The 25816-nt window shown below is 32.5% G+C and overlaps 1 protein-coding gene across 1 annotated transcript; it reads left to right on the top strand.

Annotated features, from left to right (window-relative positions):
• The first annotated feature begins 159 nt into the window (after positions 1–159).
• LOC134725768 (protein Njmu-R1-like) lies at positions 160–17267 on the top strand. Its single transcript, XM_063589902.1, has 11 exons — positions 160–280; positions 2579–2626; positions 2898–3023; positions 4353–4481; positions 5737–5791; positions 6317–6436; positions 8495–8559; positions 9274–9422; positions 9954–10054; positions 15633–15703; positions 17093–17267. Exons 1-11 carry the CDS (start codon positions 201–203, stop codon positions 17217–17219), a joined length of 1071 nt encoding a protein of 356 aa, XP_063445972.1. The 5' UTR covers positions 160–200; the 3' UTR covers positions 17220–17267.
• Positions 17268–25816: the final 8549 nt, after the last annotated feature.

A 25816-nucleotide genomic window follows, 5' to 3' on the forward strand; every position in this document is an offset into this window, starting at 1 on the left:
AAAGTCAAATGAAATCAAAATTTGGAAATATTATCAATAAGAGTTTTATCATAAACAAAATTACCAATTGAAACGTTTCAAAAATATCATTTTACACACAACAGTAGCCAAAAGGTAAACAATCAAGGTGTCGCCAACGCTTTCCATAAGGCTTCTTAAGAGAATACTTCAAAAGCGTTTAAGTCATTAAGACTTTTCCGATGGACGAAGGCAAAAGTGATAGCTCGAATAAAAGTGTAATTCGTCGCTTTTATACACTTTTTGACTACAATGATAGCATGTAATAATTTTAAACTCAATTGTAGAAAGTATACACGTTTGCTGAAACATATTGTAGACTTGATCAGTTTGATAGGAATAGATGGAACCCAAACTGCTCGACCCATTGCCAACTCGCCCCACTTTAAGTTTTACCAACACGACCCTTTTTAGTTATACCATCTTGACCTTCATCCTGCCGATTTAAACCTGTAAAGAGGGTGGTAAATGGTTATTTTAGTTCAATATAATCACCTTTTTTATTTCACGTTCAACATGTTTTTTACTTTTTTATTTGACGTTCAGTCATGCAAGACAGGTACCTTATTATACCCCCGCTTTAAAAAAGGGGGGGGGGTATACTGTTTTACCTCTGTCTGTCCTTCCGTCAGTGTGTCAGCCAGTCAGTCACATTTTTCTCAGGAACTACAATACAAGGATTTCTGAAATTTGGTTTCAGGGTTTATCTAAGTCAGCTATACCATGTGATGAGTTTTCAGATTGATCACTTGACAACTTCCTGTTTACCGAACACTTGTATGATTTTACACATGATAGCCAAGTTGAAAATTTTCGTCACATTTTTCTCAGGAACTACAATACCACTTTGTACAATACAAGGATTTCTGAAATTTGGTTTCAGGATTTATATAAGTCAGCTATACCGGCGTGTGATGCGTTTTCAGATTCATCACTCGACAACTCCCTGTTTACCAAACACTTGCATATTTTTACACTATTAATATTATCCACTTGCAGTGGGGGTATCATCAGTGAGCAGTAGCTCGCAGTTTCACATGTTTAATTTTACGTGCATTATGATTTTCAAAGTCTATTTTTGCGTGCTCAGTATTTTTCAACTATGATTCAAACACTGACACTTGGCAGGGATCGTCAAGAAATACTTTTTTAAAAGCCGTAAACCAATTATATCATAAATGTTTATATTAAATCGGGAATATCAAGTAAAACAAAGAGTTAATATATACAAAAAGACAATGACTCAGTCATAAAAGGTTCACATTTATTTTTCGTGCTATGTTCATTACAGAAATTATGTCTTATTTCACGTTTTTTTAGCGCAAGCACCCCCCTTTACCACCCTCTGTAAACCAGTGAAGAATCTAGGGGATGGGCGTTTGATCAATGCTTTGAATGGTGACATACATGTATGGTTAGAAGCCCCCTTTTAGCTCACCAGGACCCCAAGGTCCCCATGTAAGCTTTATATGCCATCACTTGGCATCTGTTGTGGACTGTCAGCATTGTAAACTATTTCTAAAATCTTCTCTGAAACTACTAGGCCAAATACTTTCAAACTTTAACTAAATGTTCCTTAGGGTATCTAGTTTATAAATTGTATCTGAAGTTTTGATCCATCGACAAACATGGCCCCCATGTCTAAAAATAGAAAAAAGGGGTCAAATGCAGTTTTTGTCTTATACATGTATCTCAAAAACTAAAGCTATTCCAGCAAATCTGACAGTGGTAAAATTGTTCAATTGGTCAAAATTTATCAGCCCTGAAATTTTCAGACAAACCGAGCAACGTTGCTGCCACTATAAAATTCATGGTAGTTTAAACAAAACTTTGCAGATTTTTGTTATTATGTTTTATATCAATAGAGATAGATATAAACTGGAAACAGCATTAATGATCAGCAAAGTAAGATCTACGAAAAAGTTATATGACAAAAATTGTCAATTGACCCCTAAATTGCCCTTTAAAGAAATTTACGCTATATGTTCATCGAGTTTGCTTACATTTAAAAATCTATTCCTGAAATGCAGGTGAGAGATTAAGGCTCTTGCTATAAATGTCTGGATCCACCTAAGGGCCAAGGCAACCCTACCCACTTATGAAAAGGAACCATATCAGATTATCCTGCTAAATGAATATTGCATGAAAAGGAGACACATATCCTCTTCTAGTGGGTTTTTTAGCTATTAAAAGTACATAGTGATGTCACAATTTCCATTGAAAAGGTATGCATAGTACAAATTCATATGATGTACAAAAATTATATGATCTAACCATACAATGCCATACTTGCCTTCCCATGCTGCTCAACTTAAACTTAAACTCCCACTTAAAAATGAGCCCCTGAAAACATGTTAGTACGATATGCAGGGTAATTAGAAACAAGTATCATTGAAGAAAATTCTGCCGCAATCATAAGCACAAAACAAATGCATATGCATTAAAAAAAGTACCTACCATATATTGATAACATTTGAATTGTTATAAAGATATTCATAGAGACAGAAACAATATACTGGACAACTGATTAATAATTAATGCTTGTTTTAATTTATTTTAGCAATACTGAAGAATTAGTGGATAATGTTGAAGAAGAGGAAAGTTACAGGTTTATATACTTATTTGTATATTTTTATTGTTTGTCCAGTTAATGGTAGTTTTTCTGGTACTACTATCAATTGGTAATATAGTTTAAAAATATGGTACCAAATATATATATTAAAGCTAACTTAGCTGTGTCTGTACTTTAGTTTATCAGCAATTTGTACATTTTCTTTTTGATCTTTATACTAATCTAATATATACTTAATGTTATAGACAGGAGCTGATACTCTAAAACATTATTTCACATATATACAGCATGTATTTTGTATTTTTAGCTTAACAGTACTATGCACAGATGTGCCAGCTTCTCTAGAAATTGAACTGAGGAAATTATTATCCCAAAAGCTATCAAAAAGTGCTGTGTATTTTGGTGCTGGCAGTGTAACACAGTTTGAAGTAAGGTAAGAAATCAAATAAAAGATTTGTAAGTAATTCAAAACAAAATGTTTTTGTCTTGACTGATCTTGACTGCGACGAAGGTTGAAGAAGGCAAGAAAAAGGTGTTGCTTTTCCATCAGCATGTGGAAAAAGATGAGATAAAGGTGTTGATTTTCCATCAGTGTCAACAATTGTTAAGTTAACTTGGAACCACTTGTAATAATAATATTTTCTATAAAGTTACATAACTGTCCCTACATAACAGTTTTGTCAGCTCTTTGAGGCCATATCCCCCTAGGTCATGGTCCAGTGACAGAATTATTCAACTCTGAATTAAAGCGCTCTTCATTTTCCTCATTTACAAAATGATTTTCAAAATAACAAACAAAATTGAATCAATATTGTTACTTAAATGACAAGGGGCAATAAAGGTCAAATATATAAAGGCCATATTTGGCTTAACACTCAAATAGCATTAACTTTTTTTTGTATGCTGTAATTACCATCATTGACCATAGACCTTTTTGAAAATGTTGACATTTTAGGTTTATCTTGTATATTTTGTTGCCTAGCATTTAGCATAATGTTAAAGATAACTCATTAGATATGTTAGATATGTTTATTAAACATACAGATTAAATCTATAATTAAAATCAAACCTCTTTCAGATGCAGTAAATTTTACACTTATACACTGTATAAAGAAACACAGTGTACTGCACATTTCTTGGCAAAATCATATTATTTCCTCCCTAACAGCAAATCTTTGCCCATAGCAACAGCAATTTATTTTCTATTTTACAAGATTTAATTTTTAATATATTGCAACAAAAATACATGTCAAGAGACTCAAGATGCACACTATAAAAAGTAACTCCAAAGAAAATTTCAAGGATAAAAATCAGTGCTGAAATATCAACAAACAAAACTACAGCCAAACAACAGTAACTCTTCAAGGTAATAAAATACACTTCAAGGCACCTTCTGTCGAGTAAAATTATACCATATGGGGAAATTGCTGGTTATTACTTTTATTCATGAATTAAAATGTGGATGCCTTATGTACTCTTAATAATTATACCAGGAATTAAAATATTTTGTCTCTTGTGTTTGGTGGAGTTGTTTAAAGTTTTTAATGCTAATTAGTGACAAGAAGAATAATTATGCAAAAATAAGACCAATTTTGACTAAGAAATCTTAAGATTAATGATCTAGACAAATAGATATACAAACTGGTATCTGACGTTTGCACCCTATAAATTGCATGTTTCACAAAAATAAATAAATTGTATAAATATGTGATATTAGCAGTATTGATTTGCTTATATTATAAAGCAATATGATCTGTTTCAGTGAGGAGGAGAAAACAGAGACATGGTCTTGTTATTATTGTATGCTGAAAGACAAAGAAATTAGAGAAGATGGAGGCAATGTGAAATATATAGTTTGTTTTCTTGCTCCTGAAGCAGAAATGCTGGAGATATATCCTTACATAAACTAAACAGTTTCATGGTGTCTTTGAAAAGATATTTTATGCCCCACCTACTATAGAAGAGGGACAATATGTTTTTTGTCAATGTAGTTTTTGATAAAGCTGAAGTCCTATCAACTTTAAACTTAGTACACATGTTCCTTATAAAATACTTTCTTATTTAAAAGCCAAATTAGACTTTTGACCCCCATTTTTACGGTCCACTGAACATAGAAAATGAAAAGTTTTTGGTCAAGGTTACTGGTAGTTTTTGATAAAGTTGAAGTCAAATCAGCTTGAAACTTGTTCCCTATGGTATGATCTTTCAAATTTTAATGCCAAATTAAATTTTTTACCCAATTTCACGGTCCATTGACATGGAAAATGATAGTGAAAGTGGGACATTCGTGTACTTTGGACACATTCTTTTTTATAAGGGGTATGCATTCATCAAAAGTCATACAGTGTCAGATAAACACATGTTTAGCAATTACAGGAAATGCAGTTTCATATATTATTTACTCTTTATTGCAAAAGTGTTCTTTAGTTTTTCTGTTGACAAAACCATTATTATTCAAGCATCTCTCTCTTGTAATGTAAGCATTTCTTGGAACTTAATTGCATCAGTTAAGCTGAGTTCTATATAGAGTTCTTGTGACACATCTTTCTTGAAATACAAAACTTTAACTCCATTGACCAATACTTTGTCAAGTTAATATAATGGAATTTATGCAACTGTCATACTAGTGAGAGGTTTAGCTAGCTATAAAACTTGGTTTAACCTACAATTTTCTATATGACACCTGTACCAAGTCAGGAATATGGCAGTTATTATCAATTAGATTAGGTGTTTTCAGTTTTGAATTTTCCTCAGGAGTTTTGAATTTTTGGTTTATACCGTACATTTTTTTGGTACTTTTGAACGCAAATACAATGGATGATTCAGAATTACTCAAAGCCATTTAGATGACCAGCTGACATTATGTTTATAGTATACACAAGTGGCAAAATTTTGACTTTTACTTTAGTTGTGCCTAATTATTAGGGTTAGGGTTCATTTATGGGAATAATATGGTTAGGGTTTGCTTCAAGGTTATGGTTAGGTTTTTGGGCAAGGGCTAGGCTTATGTATGGTTTAGGGTAAGGTTAAGGATAAAGAATTGTTCATTATAGCTTAATATGGTTTAGGACCCCTAAAGTGAAAAAAAAACCCAATTTTCTTTTGATAATGATGTTGAGTGTAGACTTTTCCTTAACTGAGATAACATTTACACAAGATTTGGACGTTTACTGCAAAAAACTATCAGAGGAAATAAGAAATGTAAGTAGAATATATTTAATCATGTTGATAGATCATACAATGTAGCATATCTTCAAAGGAAGTAGACATTTAACTAACATGTGTGCAGTACTAGTTCCATGAAAAGTTGCTTTTCATAGAATTTCTGTGTAAAAACAGACAGGAAAAAAATGTTTACTGTTCATAAAAAATTCTTCAAGCCATTAATATGTTAATGTTTTTTAAATGGTTGATTCAAATTATTTAGACAAGTTTGCAATTGTTATCTTCATAATAAAAATATCTGGCATGTATCATCATGGGATGTTTAACCTGATGATTCAGTCATTATTTTTTTTTATGGTAAGCTTACCCAAGTCACTTAGCTTTTGTCCTACATTTATGACATTTGGCATCATATTGTATCAGGTAATATGTTTTCTACATTGACATTGACTATTGATCTGAAGATAATAACAAACTTTTCTTTTAACACACTTAGCTGCCCAAATATGTTTGATATATGAAAACAAATACAATTCATATGCATGTCCTGATATATTTCAGAAAACAGATGTACCAACTGCTGCCAAAAAGTTTTTGGAAAAATGGCATGAGACAATTTTGGACTTTCTGTGTCGATGTGTTCAGCTTTTACAGCAAGATGTTAAATTTCTTTTATATTGTGTAAGTACTAAAACAAGAGTTGATTAAAATACCATGTAGTTTATACTTTAATTATGCACTCTCTTATGTTATTTAAGATTAACAACCCATGAATCACTGTAAGATGTCAGTCAAAATAGTCCACTTTTACATTTTTGTTGAGCCTGTGACTTTTTTTGCAAAAGCAAAACATATAAAGCGATCATACATTTCATTGTTGGTGTTGTCCAGAAATATTCACTCTGTGGTTGAAGTTTTTTAAATTTTAATAAACTATCCTGGATTTCTACCTAACTTGGATAAAATAGAATTGATAATGGAAATGGGGAATGTGTCAAAGAGACAACAACCCCACCAAAGAAAAAACAACAGCAGAAGGTCACCAACAGGTCTTCAATGTAACGAGAAATTCCCGCATCCAGAGGCCTCCTTCAGCTGGCCCCTAAACACATATATACTAGTTCAGTGATAATGAACACCATACTAATTTCCAAATTGTACACAAGAAACTAAAATCAAAATAATACAAGACTAACAAAGGCCAGAGGCTCCTGACTTGGGACAGGCGCACAAACGCGGCGGGGCTAAACATGTTTATGACATCTCAACCCTCCCTAAACCTCTAGCCAATGTAGAAAAGTAAACGCATAACAATACGCACATTTAAAATTCAATTTAAGAGAACTCTGAGTCTGATGTCAGAAGAAGCTTGTTTATAATCATAATATAGTATCCAGAAGTAAATTTGGTAAAAAAAATCCAATGTATATTACTGATAAATGGACTTAGTTTTGCTGCCAGTTAACATTACAATCAGTCTGTGGTTAAAGTTTTTAAAATTTTAATAACTTTCTTAAACTATCCTGGATTTGTACCAAACTTGAACAGAAGCTTGTTGATGATCAAAAGCTAGTATATGGAAGGAAATTTTGTAAAAAATTGTTTCCTGTTTTTGTGTATATTACTTATAAATTGACTTAGTTGTTCTGCCAGTAAACATTACATACAGTCTGCAGTTAAAGTCTTTTAACCCTTACCATGCTGAGTTGTTTTCAGAAATTGTCTAAATTTCGAGTATTTGCCCCAAAGTTGGTCCTCAGGTGCAAAAAGCGTCAATTTTGACGTTTTTTCGTTCTTTTTCATATTCTGTAATTCCGAAAGATGCTAATAGATGCATCCATCTGTAGTTTACATGTAGAGTGGACACCAGTGAACACTTTTAACACAACAGTTGTAAGGTCGGAGTGAAACTGGTCTGGATTCATCAGTGTAAAGAAGGTTATTTTCACCAAAATTCACAAAATTTCGGAATTTTTTCCGATTTTGAACTTTAACTGGACTTGCAACCGGAAGTAGTAATTTCCTCTGCGTATTTTGATAATAAACACGACCAGTTGTTATGTGCCTTTAGGTTAACAGTATTTGTCAAGATTTCAGTCCTCTTAACTCAGTGTTTTAGACCTTGAAGGTAAGCCCACCCCTCCAAAAAAACCAATTTGTCCGATATCAAATTTTGAAGTTCGTATTTGAGCTCAAAATGAATATTAAAAGTGAGAAACATGACATGAATAGTTTCAGATTAAGGAAATGTGCATACACTACGAATTAAATGGTATTACGATGACCTCTAAATGTATGGAGTGCCATTGATGCCAAAATAACGGTGGTCTGGGTAGGGCCGTAATATTACGGCCCCTGCACGACAAGAGTTAAACATCGATTATATTCATAAACTAAAGATGGGGAGACACTGGAATGACAGGGTTTTTAGTTTACCTGGTCCTTATCAAGCAAATTTACCATGAAGTTCAAGTCACATCAGCTTAAAACTTTATAGTACAAATGTTCATTATGATTTTAACGTTTTAAATACTCAAAAGCATTCCAAATTACATTTTTTGTGTCAATTTCATGGTTCACTGTACATAAATATTTGTAATGATTAAACCTGTACATTCTGAGTTTAAAGTTTTTGGTTATGACTGAACAGGCTTTACATTTTATTAATTGTATCTAAAAAAAGATTTGTTATTCTGAAAAAGAAATGGCACATTTTATTATACTTTGTATTTTTAATAGGCGTTAATTGATGGTTGTTTACAAGCTGATGGAGGAAAAGAATCAGTTTGTTCTGATCTCAAAAGGCAAGTTGTTTTTAGTTTTAATCAGTTTAATCTCACTATATTTTAGTGTTTTGGTTATAATCCTATAAACATGTTGTGGTTTATATAACCTCTATACCTCTGTAATTTTTATACGACAGCAAACATTTGTTTTGGTTCGTGCAATGATGTTGTTGTCGTCTGTCATCCACAGACACATTTGGTTTCGGGACAATAACTTTAGTGCATGGATCTCTATGAAATTTTACAAAAAGGTTTAGTACCATAAAAGGAAGGTTGGAATTGATTTTAGCGGGTATGGTACCAACAGTTTAGGAATTAGGGGCCAAAACAAGCAAGTTTGTAGTTTATGGACAATAGCTGATGTGTATGAATCTCTATGACATTGTACAGCACAAGATTCCATTTCACAAAGAGTAGGATGTGATTGAGTTTGGGGGTAAATGGCCCAAAATTGCATGAATAAGAGGCGGAAAAAAGGGACAAAAAACAAGCATTTTTCTAGTAACCAGACAATAACTTGTGTTTAAGTGTATTGATCTCTCTAAAATTGTACTACAAGGTTCCATAATAGATTAAAGATCCTGGTTTCAATTAAATTGCTGCTTTTTCTTTCATTATGCTTTACAATTAACTATCCTGCCAACAAATGTCCCCTTCCAAACAGTCTCACAATATCATGGGTTTTAATTGTTGGATTTGACATTATGTAATATGGATTGATTTTGATTGTAGGTTCGTGAAATTGTGCAATATGTCCAATATGTTTGGAGATGAGTCTACAGGAAGTATGGATATGTTAGTTGATATATCATCAGCATCCATACCACAGAAGTCTGTAAATGTTACATTCAGTAATGATCAACCCATGTTTGATAATATTAGTAAGTATGCTGTTTGATCATGAAAAAAATTACTTTTTAAAAATAAGAATATGTTGTTATGATGATTGCCAATGAGACAACTATCCATTGAAGTTCAAATGAATTGGGAGTAAACAATTATACAGCTTTTAACAATGAGAAAACCATACTGCATAGTCATCTATAAAAGGCCCAAACTTGGAAAATGTGAAACAATTCTTAATTTATAACAAAACATTTTAGGAAAACAAATATGACAGAAATGAACCAACATCTCAAAGAAAATTTAACATTCTAGAATAAGTATTATATTTATTTGTAATTGGAATGCACTTTCTGATAACCTCATATAATAAATAAGTGAATAGTAAGTGCACTTATTTGAAACGCAGATAAAATAGTTGTTGGAACATTAAATGAGTGAAATTGATTGTCGTTTTGTCAGATTGTATAAAAATAAATGCCTTCTTCAGAGTATTTTATTTGTTTTTCAGTCTTGATTTTGTTCAAGGTATTTTGAATAGTAGCATCTTGTTTTCATTTACTCTTCAGAATGTTCCAAATTTTGTGAGCACTGGAGTAAAGCAATAAACTTTGTAGATAATAACAGCCCTGGAGAAATCAGACAAGCTGTAGAAGCCTTTAAAGTCAAGGTAATTACAATGCAATATTCAGTCTTGTTTTTGTATGTGTGGAACTAAATACATGTTTAAAACACACAAAAAAGGTTCCATATTACTTAACAATTTAAAAAAAGTTAAGATGAAAATTAAAAAATATGAATTCCAATTGGCCTTTTAAGCTTAGTTTTTTCTATCAAAAATTATTTCCAATGAAACCAGTGGGTCATATGTAATCATACATGACCAATGAAATCCTTACTCTCTATCCCATGTAACAACAGACCAATATAAATGACCACCATTACAATCTATATATTTCTTGAAATGACCTATTAATATCTTTGATCGAAAGAGTCACTGTGTTATAACTGGATTACCTGTGTCCAGCCTAACTACATTGGGACAGGACAATGCTTTTAGCTCTCCTCATTTTTCGAAATCCATCATTTTCTATTAATTTCAAATATTTTGTGTTTTCTGTATACTATTTTCAGACCTATACTATAATCTTTGATTAATATATGACTGCAGTAGATAGTTTTACATAGTTAACTTGGAATTGATAGAAAAAAGCAAATCTGCTTTACATACCTGCCAAGTTTTCAAAATGCCCATGGGGGTTTTACCTGCAAGATGGCTGTCATACTCCTAAAAAAAACTTCAAGGGGGCCTTCAAATACAGTGTAATGAGGTTTTTTGGCTTCTTCATACTTTTATAAGCCTCAATTCATTGTAAAATTAATTGTTTTGTTAAAATTGTGGACATAATTGGTCTTTAAAAAATTCAATTTGGGAGCCTCCATGGGGGAAATCCCCCGCAAATAGTGACAGTTGGCAGGTATGGCTTTATTTATAGTATATGTATGTTCATAGTATACAGAAAAAAGCAAAACTAATTGTCGTATATTACCAAATACCTATAAAAAAGAAGTTGTATCTTTTAACAGTCCCAAATGAAAGTCTTGACTATAACTTAAAAGTCTGTCCACTGACAGAAATGATATCAGGACACCTTTGTTTTTCGTTTTCCTCCCAAAATAAACCAAACAGAATAATCATAACAAGGATGATAAATTAGACTATGCATGGTACCTATAAGACAGAAAGGCATGATGATTAATTTATTGTGGAAGGAAGAGAAGCATCACACAAATGAGGTCTTCTTATTTAAAAGTATAGATTTTTGCTTTGATCTTGGATTGTTTTAACATTTCATGTTACTCCCTTGAGTTTAAATCTAATCTAGAAACTAAGGTGGCTAGTGCTGTTGCATCACCGATGTCATTGGCAAAATAACAATAAACATATTATTAGTTGTCTATCAAACTCGAGAACGATTCTCAGCAAATGTCATCTCAGGGCTAACATTACCCTTCAATGAAATTGTATCTAAGAAACACTCTCTTGTTTGAAAAACTATTGATAATCTATAATTATCCCTATTTTGTGCATTTTACCTTTGATCTTTTTCTGTGATTATTTTCATATCATGCTACTTGCTTGAGATGGAAAATTATCGCTAGAAACTAAGCAGGCACATGCACGGTGTCTATCCATATCGGATCCTTTACGCGCAATTCAGCGGTACGCGGCTCCTTTGTGACCAGATTACGGATCCTTGCCGTAAACATAAGGTGAGTTAATCTAAAGGTTCCTTTAAAATTGTTTTTTATTCTGTCTAAACACTCTGGTCAACAAAAAACAAATATCAGGCGGAATAAACCAACTATCAAGGTAAGTATATAGATGTATTTTATTTCGTTAGCTATTATGATTACGAAATAATCACTGAAACAAGGGGTGCAATTATATGAAATTGCGAAGTGATGTTGACATTTTCCAGACTTTCAAGCATTTCTTCCCTGTTTTTGCTGATAAAAGTACTGAATTGTATTAGAAATTGACGTTCTTTTATTGGGTAAAACAATCTACCGAAATTCTAATGTTCAGTCTTCTGAAATTAGTTCAAAATGTTATAAAATTTTTTGCAACGGATCTTTATGATCACCGCAGTAGATCCTTTACGATTTTGAAATGAATTATGAATTTTCAGAGTTCATGTGTTTATGTTCGCTGAACACGCTGAATGTGCATGTAAAATGCATATATTTACGATTAACTGTTATAAAAATGACTTGTTCTTATGAAGCTCTATCATTTAACTTGAATTAATTATTGACAAACTGTAAAGGCCATACAAATTTGTCTAAGTAAGATACAGAAAGCTTAGACTGAATTTTTCAAATCGTTACATACAGGCTGGCAATATATGGCTGTTGGACTGATATAGCGGTTCTATTATATTAGTAATGTCGGGGATCATACTGCTTAGTTTATTTTAGCATAGCAAAAACTAAAATGGCCATAATCAATTGTTTTTTTTTAGATGAACCCTCAACATTTGCACGATTTGGATGCACTAGGTGTTAGTGCTATTAATTACGATTCAGATACAAGTATACACGGCAATGTTTCCAGCAGTAATGTCAATGAGGGGCCAGAAGAGAATACGAATACCACAGTTTCAAATGAACTAGATGTCCCCGTCGATTCTCCTTCATCTTCCATTGTTTTAGAAAATATTGTTGACGGAAATGTCAATTTTCTTGGTATGGAAGTCAATATTACAGACCAATCTAATGACGTGAATAATAATATTTGCACTAAAGTTAAATGTTCAGGGTGTGATAAATATTTTGCAAGTAAGTCTAACATGAAAAGACATTCAAAAATTCACACAGGTCAAATGTCAAGATGTACTATATGCTTTAAAGAATATCAAACAAAGCATGATCTAAACAGGCACAACGAATCTGTCCATAAGGGGACTTTATACACATGTGATCGTTGTCCGAAAACATTCAAATCTACTACTGGTTTGAAGAACCACAAACGAGAACATGATGGAGATTTCAGGTACCTGTGCCAGTTTTGTGGTCACGGATTTAACTGCAAAAATGACTATGATGGGCATAGACACAAACACGAAAATAATAAGCCCTATGAATGCTCAAAATGCGATAAAAGATACCAATTTCAAGCCAATCTTCGCCGACATGTGAAGCACTGTGGAAAACAAGGCAAACCTTTTTCCTGTGATACATGTGCCAAACAGTTCAAATGTCAACGCTACCTAAAGGAACATCTGAAGGTGCACAACTATCCTGATAGCTATCAGTGTTCTCAATGTGGTAGTTTTTTTAACCACCGTTCTAGTTTATATAAACATGTCAAAAGGACTGGCCACCAGTAAAGTTGGGATTTAATGTCTGCTCATTAGTGAATCACCGTCCATCCATACAGAGGATTTGGTACAAACGGACTTCCACCTGATTCCATATTAATATGTCCAACACTGCCATCAGGAGAAACTAATATGAATGGTTCAGCTTCAACAGATATGACATGAGCACCTTCTTCTATGTACTTTAAACCTGGGCTGAAAAATGGCAAAACCTTCCCTGTCAGTGTCGCAACTGCGTGTATTTCAGATTGTGTGCCATGTTCCATACGTTTCCTCACTTCATCAGATATCTCTTCATCGATTTCTATGTTTCTAACTACTTTGTCAAAATGTTTTTGTAAGCCTTTTAGCGTGTCTAGACCGAGCCCTTCATATAGTTTGCTACCTGTAAGTTTGAAATCCTTTCGTTTCGTGAACCATTTCTCTGTTCTTTGTTTGATGTAGCGTATATCATCAGTAAACTGTTCAGGTAGATCCTCTGGTTCTTTCAGAGTTACCATGTTATTCTGGGCATAAACATCTAGTTCGTTTCCAACAACAAACACTCCACAAGAATCTACTAGATTAGACCCTTCTTTTAAAAGACAATTATTTGCGTCTAAAAGACGTTTAACAATGGCCTTAAGTTGGTATATACTAGCTTGCACGCTACTGATAGCATAAACAAAACGAGAGCTTCGCCAGTTATCACCAGCTTCCTGCCTAAACTTACGAAGCGCTAGCTGCTGACTTACAAGCAACTTTCGCAGATCTTTAAGACGAAATGATACAATTTTAACAATAGTCTCTATCTTTCTTATTTTCTCGTCTTTTTGTATTTCATTCCATTCAGCAATAGTTGTTTCAATAAGGCTTAACTCTTTTTCAATTCTTTCTAACGAATCTTTTAATGTCACTCCATCTTCATACCCAAATAAGTCCTGGTCTCCATTTGTTGCGTTCAGACCAGTAGCTACTTTTTTTCCATCGACACTAAGTACGTAAGCGGTTTGATTTGATGACTTAAGTTCTATTGCCTGATTTATTATACCTGGCGGTAACTCCCTAGGGATCTTAGTTTCAGTCATATCAAACTTTGATATTGAGGCGGTGCTTGGTACAGCAAAGTTTATCTGCGTATCTTGTGGGTCATATTCTCCTTTAGATGACGGGATGTTCACAACCTGTCCTACAGACTTGATACCTGCCATGAACCTCAAAACCTTGCCATGGAATAGCCTATACATCACTTTCCAGAATTTCAAAGTACTTTCGGAATAGAACATTTTAGAGGTATTGTCAACGGAGTACCACCTAACAACTTCTAATAACAACTGAAAGGAAATGTTGTGTAACGGAAACTTGTCCTCTGCAATCAGACGAATAAGTTGGCAAAAGTCATGCATCAGATTTTCATTTTTTAATTTCTTCAGAACACTGGGCACTAGATCTTGTATTTCTTTTATTAGTTTCTCGTGTAAAGAGATATTAAACAGTTGCCGCTTGTGATTTTCATTGATTTTACTGCGTGATTTTTTTGGTGCCAAGCACAGATTTCTGGGAGTTTTTAAAACACCCCTCGCGGTTGGGGTGCTTTTGACCTCCACATTTTTCCTCTTTTTGGGTTTGTGCAACCAAAGCAAACTGGATTTCCTCCTGCTTCCCTTTTTTCTGAAATATAAATGATATATAAGTAGAGAGAATCGTAAAGAATCCGTTGCCTGTTTCTCGTGAAGATTCTGCTGCCACTTTTTTGTGCATACAAAGCTACTCGTAAAGGATCCGTTTCCAACACGGTCTTTTAATTCTATCTGGAGCTTATTGTACACTCTTTTATACTCAATAAAATGAAATGGGCAATTAAAAAATGATGAACTGTTTATTCAAATCGATATTGACAGAAATAAAATGCATAAAATGCTGTTTTTTGGAAAAAACAAAGGTTATGTGGGACACTTGCCCACTTTTTCTTGTAAAAATAGCCTGTTATTCTTCAAACTATCTATAGTCATAAGAAGAGTGGATCAGTTTGCCATTCTAAAGTTCTAACTAAGAATTTAACACAAAATACCTCTCTGATTTGTTGTTATCCATCACTTTCGAACAACATCACGTTGTTTTTATGGCAAGGATCCGTTATCTGTTCACAAAGGAGCTGCGTACCGCTGAATTGCGCGTAAAGGATCCGATATGGATAGACACCGTGACATGGCATTGTTAATGAAATTGACATGAAATTGACATCGTCGTCATATGTAAAATAGCGATACACAGATTATCATTGGTCATCTCAACTCGATTGCCTTTCTCACTTTGCCGTCCTGGCTCAAGCGAGAAAATCAATCTATAAGTACATTTTAATCATCAAAATTCTATAATTTTCAGTATATCCACAGTATAAATACAATGAAAAGACTATTAATGGAAGCACAAACAGATTACTATGCATATTACAGGTATGTCAAAAATTCTCTTTTATATTCACCTGGTAGAAGTTCCAATTGCATCCACTATCTCTGAGAATGAATATGGCAGTTGTTATCTTAAAGTTTGTTTCTATGTATGTTCTTTATTGCACTTCGGTTTTTCTGTTGTTTCATTTTTTCTCTCTTTAAGGATGTACACTTCTGAAGAGCCAAAAATTTCTAGAATTAAACTTTTTTTCTTAACCTGATTTTTGGATTTATAAGACTGTAACAAAATAATTGGTGAAGAAAAAATCATATGGTGGTGCACTTCTTTTTTGCTACGGCCCTTTGAAAATGCCCACAATTTTGATGATTTTCCTATTTTTCATCGATTTTTACCTATTTTTGGGCTATTATCATGAAAAAAATCACAGTTCCACAATTAAACTGTTTCTCATACTTTCTATAAAGATGAAGTGGACCAATCTGAATAAATTTTACTTACAAAAACTATAGGTAGGTGTTAATATAAGAAAGTTTTATCATATTTTGATGTTTTTTTGTGTAAAATTTACCATGCTGTCAATTTTGTATTTTTGTGATTTTTCTCAGTTTTCAATACAAAATACATATTATTTCAACTTTTTTGCTGTAAATGAATGACAAAAAGACATATCTAAGAAATTTGAAAAGACCAAAATGATATGGGATGTACATGATTCTTGTAAAATCATTTTTTGTATCCCTCACCCATTTTCTCAGAATTTTGACTTGATTGGTCCTAAAATTTGAAAACTGGATTACGCAAAAACCATTCATTGTAAATACACAATTTTTTCACAGATTTATGTTTGCTTATAATATTTTCAAAATTCATTGATATTTTCCACTTCTATCACATGTTTTGGAAATAATTCAAGAACGAGATTTCAACGAGACTGAACGAGACTGAAAGTCAGAAGAATACATCCTTAAGTTGATTGGTTTCCCTCTGTTTTAGTTTTTAATCCAGATTTATATTTTCCTTATTGATTCATGACATTTAATTAAACAGCATTATACTACTGTTGCCTTCAACTATCCAAATTAGATTGCAAACATTCTTTTCTCAGATATTGTTGTCTGTTCAAACTTCAGACAATACATCAAAATTTCTGTTACTGACTAAATATTTAATTCTTTTAGATTAGTTTTTAAGATATCTAAATTGTTCTTTCAAGAACATTGTTTTTTCAATCAATTTTTTTTTTTTTTTTCCATATTTTACTTCAAGGAATTGTTTTTATATTTTTTAAACTTATGAAACGGAAGAAAAGTTTTCAATTTCCCCCTTTGATAGTCCTTCATTTTAGAAGAACCGAACAGTCTTCTAACAGAGTAACAATAGATGTAATGATAAAATATAATTATGTCTAGACTTATTCATTTCTTTTTCAGAGCATACCAATTTATCATAAACTCAGGAAATTCAGAGATACTGTTGAGCTATGCACATTTGGATGAGATTGCAGAAGTGAAAGATGTGTTTACAGATTTGAAAAACTATCTTTTACATATCACATAACTGTTGTTAAATTTTATTTATTTATATTAAACATTGTATAAATTATTATTTAAAACTTGTGATTTAGCAATCCACATTTTTCTTCATGGTAAATGTCATAGCTGTCTTTGTGTTTTATTTTTACTGTGTACTAACTGATTTTGTGTCAGGGATTTTAAATACACCCAACCAAACGAGTTTCAATAAACAGATATAATATTCAAAGAGCCTTCAAGGTATATAACAACTAGAGGCACACATGGATAAAACCATAAAACATCACATAGATTATATGTTCTACCCAGTTTCTCATACAATAAAGATGTATTGCTGTTAATTGATGTTGACATCAAATAGTTGGAATCTTTTATGTACATTTTTTTAAACAAATACAAGCACTGTCACTACCTTTGCAAACAGCAATTTTAGCAGTATATTTTCTTTTGAGTGCTCTTCCAATAGAGATGGAACTTCCCAAACAGATTTTTGTAAAAGTTCTTTCACTCCATCTTACAAGAAAATGAAAATCTTGAAAAGGTTCTAAAAGGCAATAGGTTTTAAAACTTCTGAACCAAATCTCTTTGAAATCTCAGGGGCGGATGCAGGAATTTTCGAAAGGGGGGTGCTAACCCAGGGCAAAGGGGGGTGCAAAACATATGTCCTGATACAAATGCATTGATCGGCAAAAATAAAGGGGGGGGGGTGCGCACCCCCGGAACCCCCCCTCTGGATCAACCACTAAATCTACTTTACTTGCACAATCTTCCAACACAGACACATCTGAAAGATAATTACCAACAAATTATCATGGAAATATTAGGTAAGAGAGACATTTACTTTTGGAAAATTTATCTGCAATCAAGCAACACCCACAAACCAACACTGAAATTTCCTTGTATCCCCAATCTAGATGTGTATATCTTATACTATTTGGAATAGCTTACTAGCTTATCTTGGTGACTGAGATCAAAATAACACCAATAAAGCAAGTCTATGTAATGGAACATTTATTGGAAGCAAAAACTATACATCTTAATGTTACCTGTCCAACCTGCTAATTGAAAGAATAAGATATACACTTTGTGTCCAGGTTTCGCTAGAATACACCCATATTCACTTGAAATTACCAAGAGACTTACTATTTGTAGAATATTGTCAGGACACTGGATTTCAAATTTTAATGAGAGAACAAGTATTGCTCAGTTGAGTTAAGGTAATCAACAACTGGCCAGTGCCTTATTTCTCCTTAGGATGAAATCTTCCTGCATACAAAGAAGAAACAAAGAAGCAGCATGTGATCACGTATGGTATAGACAACACCTTAAAATAGTGTTCTTTCTTATTTATTAGGATTCACAAGGTTAGTGTAGTTGTTTTCGGCTACACCTTTAATTATTCTTATCGACTGTGCTAGAGACTTATGAAAGTCATGGTTGTTAATTGACATCCCTGTAGTTGTAGTTTCTTTAATTGTTTTTTTTTCTTTAACTCGTAGAATAATAAAACAAATCAAATGAAGTAATTTTATTGGTGTAAAATTCAAATACAGGAATGATACTAGCTGCCATTTACAACATACAAAACTACAAATACAACAATAAATACTTGCACTTACACAGAGATATATTATTTTTTTTTAAAATAAGAGATTCATATTTTACATGTCGTGTATAAGTTATTATTTTGTACAGGTTATTACTTGTACACAATTTTCATACAAGTAATTACTTGTATGATGCCATCATACAGGTTATTACTTGTATGAATATAATTGTACAAGTAATAACCTGTACACATTTTGTGGAGAAAAAGATAATAACTTGTACAAATCATTGTTTTACCATTGACTTATTTGAAGTTCACAACAAATTGTTTCCCTTTTAACATATAATTCATTACTTAGCCTAAAGGTATAAACTCTCAATATGTGAGTACATTTAATATATCAAATATATGAACAAAACTGTTCATTTAAGTAGTCAAAACTAAAGTGTTAAGATGGAAAACAGTATAGAAAAGAAATTTCATGATGAAATAATTAAATTGTGTGATGACAATAAATCTTCTAATAATTCAATATTTACACGTGAAAGATACAGAGAGACTATTTGGGAATGTAAAGGAAGCAAAATTAAGTTCCAAAAAGACTGCTCTTCAAAGATATTTCTTGAGGCAATATGATGTTTTGAGTGCATTAGATGGACAATAGATACCTGACAATAATTGGTTATTTCAACTGTGTACCTGAGTGGACCATATCGAGGTAAACTCAACTGTTAGTTAATTTTATCATCTTCTGCAGGGACGAAAAAAAGTGTACGGCAAAATCCAGTTAAGCTATGAATTTTCTAAATCATACAATGCATTTGAATACTATTTATCTAGGGCATGCTATGCCTTAAAACTTTTCCAGATGCACAGGTGTGCCTGTACTCAGAGAAAATTTTGAGGTGAAAATACGACCATTTTAGCCATAGGGTCCACACGAACCTTAAAGACAAAAAGAGCAGCTGAAGTGAATTATCAAACGGATAATAATGAATCCACAGTATTGGATATACCAGAGAAAACAGAGGTTAACGTCAGAAAAGCAGTACAATTGCTTTCTTTAAGTGGTGGCCAAGGTCATGTTCACTGCAGCTGTCGGGATGTCTGTAAAACAGGCAAATGTAAATGCAAAAAAATGAACTTATTGTGTAATTCAAGATGCCATGCTTCCTTGTCTTATGCAAACAAATAGGTTTTTTAATCCATTAGGCTTGACTTATATTTCCAATGTGTGATATTATGTTTGCACTTTTTTGTCATGATATATGTTTGAAAATAAATGAATGGAGGGTACCAATTTATTTTTGCTTTTAATGACCATATCACTTTGTACCAGAAGTCCGTTTTTACGTGGCATCTAGCTGTTTAGCTAAATTTGCACAAGGTGTCACGTTAGCGTATAGTATTACTTTGCGTCCTTCATTCATCTTAAACTTTTAACATTTCAAAAAATACTGATAAACACTTGAAAATAAGAACAGAAAAGCAAACACAACATAGATTTAAAAAAATACGAAAGATAGTGAGTTGTACAAGTTATTATCTTTTTCTCCACAAAATTTGTACAGGTTATTACTTGTACAATTATATTCATACAAGTAATAACCTGTATGATGGCATCATACAAGAAATTACTTGTATGAAAATTTTGTACAAGTAATAACCTGTACAAAATTATAAAATGTACACGACATATATATTACTGGAAGGTGTTATTCATAATATATTAACAAGACAATACAGTCATCTTTAACAATACAACAGTTCATGATAATTTTATGTTTGGTTTAAGTAAAGGTTTGTGCCATTTATATCGTTTATTTCTATTACAAATACAGTAAAGTTAAAATGTAATTTCTTTCAAATGAAACTAAATGTTTCATTTTCAGACAAATAAACAAAGATTGAACTATATCACATAAATTGCAGAAGAGATTATATATTTCTGCTAGTATCAAATTAATATTAAAGCTTTACATTTTTAAATGAGAAAATATAATTCATCTTCAATTTAATCCCTAGTGGACTAATATATTGTATGTGCATGATGTTGTAAAGGCGTCTTAGTATATATGCCAACTTCTATTGGTTATTTGCTTATTCTAATCTTTGCCATTTCAGAAATGAAACTTTTGTTAAGGTCTAATAGAAGATATTTTTCTAATTTAAAACTATTTTTGAATTTTGCGATACGTTCTTAGTTTATTACCATAAAAGCAAAAGTTTAAACACATGAAGCGAATGGGAAACAAATGTCATTTTCCTGACTTTGTATATGCATTTCCTTATGTAGTAAATAGTGGACTAAATCTGGTCTGATAGCTAGCTAGATCTCTTACAAAACTAACAGACACAATTGGTAAAAATGTCAAAAATTGGTATAAAGGTCTATGTAACTTCATAATGTGACCAGATAATACTTTTCATTGAGTAAAACACTCTCTAGATATCATAGTATTTATATTTTGAGCAAATTTAAAGGCATGAGTGATTAACAATGACTTATCTGTCAGACGTAAGTGATGTAAGAAGCTAATGACTTCGAGACTGAAGACAAAGTATTAGACGAAACACAGAGGCGAGTACATATTTAAACCCTGGTATCAATGATAAGTTTAATGGGGTTTTATACTACTAGTATATTTACAGAAATATAAAGCGTGTTACACACACAAAATATGAACATTAGCTTAAGACATACTAGTAGATTTTAAAATCTGTCAAATCATTGTTAATACCAGAGACAAATAATACAATGTCTCTGCTAATACTTATGTCCATCTTCTTGCAGTTTTCTTGTATTCCATAGTACCTGCTTAGTTATTTGGCCTATGTTGTCTACATCCTGCGCAGTATCCAGTTCATTTTGTATATATTTTATTTCAGAAATAACCTTTATTCGTTCGATGGTCGGAATTATAAATATTATCTGAATTGTATAAGATGTTAGATATATTTCACTGTAATTCTAATAAAACCATAGGGAAACATTGAAATCTATAATAGATTTATTTGTATGTTTGTTTAACTTTTTAAGTCAGTTGTTTTTTGTATGTCTGTGATGTTCGTTTACACAGTCTTAGCAGCTTGATCAAATATTAATCAAAGGTACCAGCTAGCTTATAATTTTGATACGCCATACGGGCGTTTCGTCTACATAAGACTCATATGACGCTCAGATTAAAATAATTAAAAGCCAACAAGTATAAAATTGAAGAGCATTGAGGAACCAAAATTCCTAAAAGTTGTCCCAGATACGTCTACGGTAATCTATGCCTTGGATAACAAAAAATCTTAGTATTTCATGTAATTCTTACATTTGTTAATATAAATGATATAAAAAGTTAAAAGAGCTTTATGTTTTATAGAAATTTATTTATATTGATAGGCAATAATCTATTTTAAATTTATTGAACCATAAAATTAATTTTAGACTCTTTGCATTTTACACATAATCCGCTTTGCGGGTAATTCAATGTAAAGAGTCAAAAATAATTTTATGATTCAATAAATTCAAAATAAATAATAGCTATTCATTAAATATATATCATGTCTCCTAATCTGATGCTTTTTTTTATTTATTTTCACCGAAATACGGTAAAATAAAGTTCTCATTTGTTTTTGCTTATTCCTTCCCCCTATTCCCTTCCCCCTTACTTCTTAAGAAAAACCGGTCATTCATCCGTGAATCCCTTTTCTAAATCCTTCTCTTCACCAAGTTCATGACTTCCTGTTTCAACCCTTCCATTCCCATGTTCAGACGCGGAACAAACATTTTGAGGGTCACCTAACTAGGCAAAATATGTAGTGGAACAGGTAAGAAATCTAAACTTATATAAATATATACATAAATATAGGTTCATAAGGGGTACCCTGATCCTCCTTAAGCTGTCTATTATTTTGATAACTTTGATATCGCGTACACGTATGTCAGTATGTATCCTACCGAAATGAGGAACTGCGCCATTATAGCTTCTATAATTTAAGATCTAAGTGTGTTTGTCCGTTTCAGAATTTGGTGTTGATACTTGTACTTTTCAGATTATAGAGTTGAAACCAACGACTTTTTGATTAAAATATATAGAAGACAAAAAATCCTCACTGATAACACTCAAAATTACCTTTTTATCCATAAAGACAATAACAGTACCCAAAGAAAGTGTTTGGCTAAGTGTAAAAAAACGATGATGCAAGTATGCTAATGCAGAGGTAAGTTGTGAAATCAGACGAATACTCTCTCTAATAGTAAGTTTCCGCGTAGCAAACAGTTCTCTAAGCGTTATGTGCCTTGTCTGAAGCATCTGTGCATTGTTGATAAATACAGGTGAGGAGCCATGCTTATTTCATCCGTTGAATCTGCAATAGTATATCATATTTATTAGATAGAAACAATTCGGACACAATCAATAAACATTAACATTGAGAATGGAACGAGGAATGTGCCAAAGAGAAATCAACACGACCAAAGAGCAGTAAACAGCAAAAGGCCACTATTGGTTCTTCAATACAGCGAGAAAATTCCGCACCCAGGGGCTTGCTTCAGCTGGCACAACTCAAAATTATGTACTAGTTCACAAGAAAAAAGACGATAAAACCTCCTTTTCAAACCACATACTAGTAATGTAGAAGCATGCTGGCAATAATACAGAAAAAATGAAATGCACAGTCAAATCACCAATAAATGATTACCAATACCAATATCAGTTAATTTTCGTTAATGATTTTGACGTTTTCCATCTAGAGTTATCTACAGCCTTTTTTATTTGCTCTCCAGTGCGTTAGTTCACTTTATTGAACCTTTTCAAAACTTTTTCACTCGAGCATCACCGATGTAGACAAAACATACTGTCTGGAGTAAACGTTTCCATCCTGGTATCCATGATGAGTTTATTAGTGCTGATATGATATATCAATTATAATTATAAAGTCCTGAGAAAAATTATACATTTCTATTACCTGGTTAAAAATTTCTTTAACTTCGTTTTTAATTTCGCTGACCATTGTTTTGGTTCAAATGGCACTGATGATTCTTTTTTAGAAGAAACTCGTAAGTTATCTGAATCCTTTCAAATAAAGCTTATATCTTACCTTTACGTCGGTCTTTAACTTTAGACATCTGGAATATCTTGCTAGACATCTTACCCATAATATTGGGTTTCTACAAATAATCAAACAAACTTAAATAATTAAGAAAACCAAGGTTGGTTTAATGCCAGGCTCGGATCGGTGTTTCTCGAGTTATTGGAAATAAAATTGTAATGTGCTGTCATTTTTATTAGAATGATTCCTTTCAATTCAATGTTATGTTGTTTGGGGGGGGGCGAGGGGTTGTATTGATTCGTTTTGATTGTTTATTCTTATATGTATCAATTGTTATCTAAGGTACAAGGATTATAATTTAGTTCGCCAGACGCGCGTTTCAATCATTGAAAATTATTGACTGTAAATACAAAGGTATCACGCGATGCAATTCAAAGGGTTATGAGTTCCCGTAAAGACCGTTTTGTAAAGGAATCATTGACTTATGTATACATTGTAATACAGCAAGGTTATTGTTAAATGGTTTCAGAACAGAAATTTATCAATAATTGAGATGGTTTAAACTTTATCATCAAGCAATCAAGTTTTGTGTCTTATTAGAGATTTACGGAAAGTCTCGGATCCGACTGTTGACTCCGAGTCTGACAGTAAAAATTTCAGGGGTCGTCTTAATTTTTTTTTACCAAAAAAATAAACATATCCTGCTTTCTGGTGTTTACATTTTCCTGTTTCACAGATACAAAAATAAATGGAGCATTAAGGATAAATATTATTAAAATAACGGGAATGTTTGGCAAAATTTTGATCACCCCCTCTTTTTTGTTTTGAAGAGCACGTAGCATGGTCCGCCCTGAGTCACACTATTGTGTTACAGATGGTTGACATGTTTTACTGCGCAGCGGACAGTTACCTTTTCAAATGTAAAGCTAAAAATGGTTGTGTTTTTCAGTCGCAAAAGATGACGGAAAAAAGACAACGGTGCCAAGTGATCAGGACTATAACTCACAAATACCTATGAGCCAAGAAACAGTGAATAAGATTTGTGAATGTTCAAACTATATTTATAGATATATATATATATATATATATATATGAATTAAGAAATGAATGAAATACATTTTATTTGTTTTCTTAAAAAAAGAGGGACGAAAGATACCAAAGGGACAGTCAAACTCATAAATCTAAAACAAACTGACAACGCCATGGCTAAAACATGAAAAGACACACAGAAAAACAATAGCACACATGACACAACATATAAAACTAAAGAATAAACAACACGAATCCCACCAAAAACTAGGGGTGATCTCAGGTGCTCCGGAAGGGTAAGTAAGGGTTAATCTACAATCAATCGGAATCGTTTTCAGAAGAACTAACTGCAATAACTTTCATTATTTTTGGATCTGGTTTTCTCGGATGATGTCCATCAACTACTTCATATCATTCTTTCAATTATTCGACCTCCCCCGGACCCTTTAATGGATCTTCGTCGTAGAATTAGGGGTGATGCAATAGAAGAATGGAGTGGAAATGATGTATTTACTCAATTTTCTGAGCACATCCATTCTTTTTATCTTGTAACCGGTGAAAGCCCTGAAACAATGCTCGATGTTCTGCAGCTTGTCAAGGACTCATTTACACAATGTACTGGGAGACCCCACAAACTATCACAGAAGAATCGGGTCATGTTGTGGAGGCACCCAAGACAAAAACTTGTGGAGGCACCCAAGACAAAAACTTGTGGAGACTTGTGCAGGATTTGTTAATAAAAGACAAACCTTATTTGAATAATTAAATCCTTGTGTAAAATCTTGTAAAATTGTTACTTGCAAATTTTTCTTGATTTTTTTTTCTATTTTGAGATGATCCCTTCATTTTACCTGTCGGAGTCGGTGTCAACAGTCGGATCTGAGACTTTGTCGTTAATCTCTAATAAGAACATATTTTATTGTCCTTCACAAATTACAGTCAAAAACTATAAAATGTCAGTTATTTATAAGAAAATGAGTTGAAAAACCCGTACGTTTTAA

Source organism: Mytilus trossulus, chromosome 7 (genome assembly GCF_036588685.1).
Source record: "Mytilus trossulus isolate FHL-02 chromosome 7, PNRI_Mtr1.1.1.hap1, whole genome shotgun sequence".
Taxonomy (NCBI): domain Eukaryota; kingdom Metazoa; phylum Mollusca; class Bivalvia; order Mytilida; family Mytilidae; genus Mytilus; species Mytilus trossulus.

Bases quoted from the DNA above. Each gene is read 5' to 3' on its own strand.
- LOC134725768 (XM_063589902.1), top strand. From the start codon at position 201: ATGGACGAAGGCAAAAGTGATAGCTCGAATAAAAGTGTAATTCGTCGC. The intron at 4,482-5,736 runs ATATCCTTACAT...AACTGAGATAAC, and splicing joins GAAGCAGAAATGCTGGAGAT to ATTTACACAAGATTTGGACG. The intron at 15,704-17,092 runs GTATGTCAAAAA...TTTCTTTTTCAG, and splicing joins GATTACTATGCATATTACAG to AGCATACCAATTTATCATAA.